This window comes from Sphaeramia orbicularis, unplaced genomic scaffold, assembly GCF_902148855.1.
Source record: "Sphaeramia orbicularis unplaced genomic scaffold, fSphaOr1.1, whole genome shotgun sequence".
In the NCBI taxonomy this organism is placed as follows: domain Eukaryota; kingdom Metazoa; phylum Chordata; class Actinopteri; order Kurtiformes; family Apogonidae; genus Sphaeramia; species Sphaeramia orbicularis.
Genome location: NW_021941618.1, coordinates 145,742 through 151,741, shown reverse-complemented (window position 1 = coordinate 151,741; position 6,000 = coordinate 145,742). Strand labels below are relative to the sequence as shown.

Sequence of the window (6,000 nt, the reverse complement as noted above, 5' to 3'; positions counted from 1 at the left end):
AGAGAGAGAGACACAGAGAGAGAGAGACAGAGAGAGAGAGAGAGACACACAGAGAGAGAGAGAGAGAGACAGAGAGAGAGAGAGAGAGAGAGAGAGAGACAGACAACTGTTATGAAGGTGAGTCTGTCCAGGTCCACCTGAGGACACACAGGTCAACACACCAACACACGAACATGTTGTTGGAACATGTCACCGTCTGAACGTGTGTCAGTTCCAGATGATGTCGTGCACACGCCTGAACATGTGCTGAAGGTTCTGTCTGTGGGTTCTGTCTGTGGGTTCTGTTGGTTCTAAGGTTCTCTGTACCTGCAGGTACTGACTGTCTGTCGGTTCCAGCTGTCCTTCTGGACACCAGGCTCCGTCTCCGTCCTCACGGTTAAATCTGGAACCAAAAAACGGACCAGTCAGAGAACAGTTTCCAGTACCAGCTGATCAGGAAGGGTTCTGAAGACAGTCAGGTTCTGCAGGTTCTAACCTGGCGTACTGTGGCCCGGTGGTCTGGTACCAGTGACTGGACGCTGTGATGTCCTGGTCTCTGATCCGACCGTCCTCCATGCCCAGAGCGTAGCGACAGTGTGCTAACACACACACACACACACACACACACACAGAGCACGTCAACGGGGGGGGGGGGGGGATATATATGTCCATATATACACATATGTATGTACTTATATGTGCATGTATGTGTATATACGTGCACATGCGTGTGCCTTTACCAGGGTCGATCTGTCCGTCGGCTGCTGTGGCGTGAAGGATCAGCAGAAGGAAGAGGTGCATGATGGTCCGCCGATCACAGCCACACACACTACATGTCTGAGAAAAAAACACAGAAGAAGAAGAAGAAGAGGAGGAGAAGGAGGTCATGTGACATCCATGACCTTCTGTTCAACACATTCTGATCAATACAGAATGTCGATCAAATAAAGGGGATTGAACTGTGTGAGAACAGGAGGTGGGGTTTATTCCAGGGGTCATGGTGGGTGGGGTTTATTCTAGGGGTCATGGTGGGTGGGGTTTATAACCCAATGACCCTAAAGACAGATAGACACAGACTTTTAAGGTGTTTTTAAACTAGTTTTAAGGGATCTGTGGATTTCAGGTGTCTTTAAGGTGGTTTCAGTAGTTTTTAAGGTGTCTTTAAGGTGGTTTCAGTAGTTTTAAGGTGTCTTTAAGGTGGTTTCAGTAGTTTTTAAGGTGTTTTTAACGTGGTTTCAGTAGTTTTTAAGGTGTTTTTAAAGTGGTTTCAGTAGTTTTTAAGGTGTCTTTAAGGTGGTTTCAGTAGTTTTAAGGTGTCTTTAAGGTGGTTTCAGTAGTTTTTAAGGTGTTTTTAAGGTGGTTTCAGTAGTTTTTAAGGTGTCTTTAAGGTGGTTTCAGTTGTTTTTAAGGTGTCTTTAGCCCTTTCATGTATTAATTGTGAGAACCTTAGTCAAGATTTTTTTCTACAGTGTTTTTATTCCTCCTTAGGCACGAAAAAAAACAATGCGATCCAGTTTTTTTCTGTGGAGCTGCAAAAATATTCATGCATTTAATTTTTGAAGTAAAGAAACGTGTTTAAAACCCAATATCAGAGAGGGATATGAAAACAATGAAATAAAACATGTTTAATGCTGCTAATCTGATGTCTTCTCACATTTTAACATATTCTAATGCAATTAATTCCTCACTTCACTGAGATAATGTGCAAAAAAAACCCTTCTTGTCTAACAAATAACAATTGATTTACACTCAAACATGTTAGTGCAGATCAGGTTCATCAAGAACAGCAAAGTTACAGTAATGGTGTGAGTGTCAGGATATGAGATGATGCAGAAGTGTCCACTGTGTCAGCTGATATGGAACTAAAACAACTAAACCCATGAATATACAAAAGAACAGCTGGAGAAGAACTGTCCACTGGACTGACTTATGCATGAAAGGGTTAAGGTGGTTTCAGTTGTTTTTAAGGTGGTTTCACTAGTTTTTAAGGTTGTTTCAGTTGTTAGCTTAACGGCCAACAGGCCGTAAGCTATTGTCGTCATGCGGTGTCCAGCGTCATCTGTTGTCGTCGTCTGCCGTCGTTATTTGTTGTCGTCTGTTGTCGTCTGTCATTATCTGTCGTCGTCTGTCGTCCTTTGTCATCATCTGTCAACATCTGTCGTTGTTGTCTGTCACTGTCATCTGTTGTCATCTGTCGTCGTCTGTCGTCGTCTGTCATCATCTGTTGTCGTCGTCTGTCGTCATCATCTTTCGCCATCTCTCATCTGTCGTCGTCATCTGTCATTGTCTGTCGTCGTATGTCTTTGTCTGCCGTCATCTGCCGCCGTCTGCCGTCATCTGTCGTCGTCTGTCATCGTCTGTCATTGTCTGTCGTTGTCATCTGTCATCATCTGTCGTCGTCTGTCGTCATCTCTCATCATCTGTTGTCGTCTGTCGTCATCATCTGTCGTTGTCTGTCATCGTATGTCTTTGTCTGCCGTCATCTGTCGTCGTCTGTCATCGTCTGTCATTGTCATCTGTCGTCATCTGTCGTTGTCATCTGTCATCATCTGTCGTCGTCTGTCATCGTCTGTTGTTGTCATCTGTTGTCGTCATCTGTCACCGTCTGTCATCATCTGTCGTCATCTGTCATCATCTGTCGTCTGTCATCGTCTGTCGTCGTCTGTCATCATCTGACGTTGTCATCTGTCGTCGTCTGTCATCGTCTGTCGTCGTCTGTCATCATCTGTCATTGTCATCTGTCATCATCTGTCATTGTCTGTCATATCTGTCGTTTTCGTCTGTTGTTTTCATCTGTCATTGTCTGTCGTCGTCTGTCAACATCTGTCGTTGCTGTCGTCTGTCGTTGTCATCTGTTGTCATCTGTCATCGTCTGTCATATCTGTCGTTGTTTTCGTCTGTCGTTTTCATCTGTTCTTGTCTGTCGTCGTCTGTCACCGTCTGTCATCATCTGTCGTTGTCGTTGTCTGTCGTTGTCATCTGTTGTCTGTCGTCGTCTGTCGCCGTCTGTCGTCTGTCATTGTCATCTGTCGTCGTCTGTCATCGTCTGTTGTTGTCATCTGTTGTCGTCATCTGTCATCGTCTGTCATCATCTGTCGTCGTCTGTCGTTGTCATCTGTCATCATCTGTCGTCGTCTGTCATCATCTGACGTTGTCATCTGTCGTCGTCTGTCATCGTCTGTCGTCTGTCATCATCTGTCATTGTCTGTCGCTGTCATCTGTCGTCATCTGTCATCGTCTGTCGTCGTCTGTCATCATCTGTCATTGTCTGTCGCTGTCATCTGTCATCATCTGTCATCGTCTGTCATATCTGTCGTTTTCGTCTGTTGTTTTCATCTGTCATTGTCTGTCGTTGCCGTTACAAAACTTTCAGTCTTCTTCTCCTAAACTCCAGTTGTGATTGACTTCAGACTTGGTCTACAGCTTCTGTATGATGATGTCAACACAAGGGATTGAAATTATTTGGATCCGGATCTGATTCTGGATTTGGTGCCACTTTGAAAAATTTCCCCATTCTAACAGATAGGAAGTGGATTGATCCAATAAATCAGTATCAATGACATCAAGTGTGAATTTGAATTTTTGACAGATCTGACTGAATATGAGCAGAACATGTTGTGTTTCTGTACTAGAGTAAACCCACAGAACTGGGTCCAGTTAATGGACCAGAGTAAACCCACAGAACTGGGTCCAGTTAATGGACCAGAGTAAACCCACAGAACTGGGTCCAGTTAATGGACCAGAGTAAACCCACAGAACTGGGTCCAGTCCACACAGCTGTGAATGTGGCCAATAACATACAGGGACACTGGTCCGATTTTTAAGGTGGTTTCAGTTGTTTTTAAGGTGTTTTTTTAAGGTGTTTTAAAGGTGGTTTTAGGATAGGTTGAAGGTGGGGTAAACCCGGGGTCGGATCTGCGGGTCCAATCCGGGTCCAGGACTCGGAGCTGGTCTGAGAACGGTGTGTGGATCCGGTCTAGGCCTCGGTCTGGTCTTGGTCTGGACTCTGCTCTCGCACTCTTATCCGGGTCGGGTTTTTCTCAGGTGGACTCTTACCTGTCGGGGGGTTCCCTCCGGTCCAGGTCCTGGTCCGGTCCGGGTCCAGCAGCGGGTCTTCAGTCCGGGTCCGTCCGGGTCTCGGTGCGCTCAGTCCGGCAGGCTGGTGTGTTTGTTGTCGGAGTCTCACAGTGTCCTCATGGTAAAAAACAAAAACAAATACCGGACCCTAGTCCTCTGGAGTCCCGGCCCGGTTCCGTCTGGACCCCGGACCGTTTTAATCCGGTTTAATCCGAGTTTAGAGCCTGAAAAAGTTCAGGAAAAGCGGATCCGCAAAAAGTGGACCAAAAAAAAAAACACTATTTACATCACATCCGGTCTGGAAGAAGAGGAGGGTCCGGACCAGGAGGAGGTCCGACATCCGACACCAGAGACCCGAGACCCGAGCAGGTCTGAGGGGGACCAGGGGGGTGGAGCTGCAGCAGAGGAAGACACGCCCACAGGACCACAAAGGAGCAGCTGCACCAGAGGAAAACACGCCCACAGGACCACAGGGGTGGAGCTGCAGCAGAGGAAGACACGCCCACAGGACCACAGGGGTGGAGCTGCAGCAGAGGAAGACACGCCCACAGGACCACAGGGGTGGAGCTGCAGCAGAGGAAGACACGCCCACAGGACCACAGGGGTGGAGATGCACCAGAGGAAGACACGCCCACAGGACCACAGGGGTGGAGCTGCAGCAGAGAAAGACACGCCCACAGGACCACAGAGGAGGAGCTGCACCAGAGGAAAACACGCCCACAGGACCACAGAGGAGGAGCTGCACCAGAGGAAGACACGCCCACAGGACCACAGGGGTGGAGCTGCAGCAGAGAAAGACACACCCACAGGACCACAGAGGAGGAGCTGCACCAGAGGAAGACACGCCCACAGGACCACAGAGGAGGAGCTGCACCAGAGGAAAACACGCCCACAGGACCACAGGGGTGGAGCTGCAGCAGAGGAAGACACGCCCACAGGACCACAGGGGTGGAGCTGCACCAGAGGAAGACACGCCCACAGGACCACAGGGGTGGAGATGCACCAGAGGAAGACATGCCCACTGCAAGAGTAACACCCACCCACCACCACAGTCAGACCCACCCACCACTACAGTCACCCAATACCACAGTCAGACCCACCCACCAGTCAGACCCACCCACCACCACAGTCAGACCCACCCACTACAGTCAGACCCACCCACCACCACAGTCACCCACCAACACAGTCAGACCCACCCACTACAGTCAGACCCACCCACCACCACAGTCACCCACCACCACAGTCAGACCCGCCCACCACTACAGTCAGACCCACCCACCACCACAGTCAGACCCACCCACCACTACATTCAGACCCACCCACTACAGTCAGACCCACCCACCACCACAGTCAGACCCACCCACCACTACAGTCAGACCCACCCTCTACAGTCAGACCCACCCACCACAGTTAGACCCACCAACCACTACAGTCAGACCCGCCCACCACAGTTAGACCCACCAAACACTACAGTCAGACCCGCCCACCACAGTTAGACCCACCAAACACTACAGTCAGACCCACCCTTATGTCTCTGTCCCGTCCCTCACATGTCCCTGACTCCTCCCCCACATGTCCCCTTCTGTCCTCTGGAACTACTATCATAACCCCCCCACCCCCACCCCATTTAAAGAACTGTTTGAAGAACTGTTTGAAGAACTGTTTGATTAACTCTTTGAAGAACTGTTTAAAGAACTTTTTAAAGAACTATTTAAAGAACTGTTTGAAGAACTGTTTGATTAACTATTTGAAGAACTGTTTGAAGAACTGTTTGATTAACTCTTTGAAGAACTGTTTAAAGAACTTTTTAAAGAACTATTTAAAGAACTGTTTGAAGAACTGTTTGATTAACTATTTGAAGAACTGTTTGATTAACTGTTTGAAGAACTGTTTGAAGAACTGTTTAAAGAATTGTTTAAAGAACTGTTTGAAGAACTGTTTGAT

General features: G+C 48.1%; 1 protein-coding gene across 1 annotated transcript in view; it reads right to left on the bottom strand.

Annotated features, from left to right (window-relative positions):
- ddr2l (discoidin domain receptor family, member 2, like) overlaps nucleotides 1-4,336 on the bottom strand; it is a 16,353-nt gene extending 12,017 nt beyond the window's left edge. The window contains exons 1-4 of the mRNA XM_030130306.1: nucleotides 4,036-4,336; nucleotides 720-816; nucleotides 476-578; nucleotides 307-382 (exon numbers count right to left, since the gene is read on the bottom strand). Coding sequence (XP_029986166.1) covers nucleotides 307-382; nucleotides 476-578; nucleotides 720-780 — 240 coding nt within the window. The 5' untranslated portion in view covers nucleotides 781-816; nucleotides 4,036-4,336. The remainder of the gene's footprint in view (nucleotides 1-306; nucleotides 383-475; nucleotides 579-719; nucleotides 817-4,035) is intronic.
- Nucleotides 4,337-6,000: the final 1,664 nt, after the last annotated feature.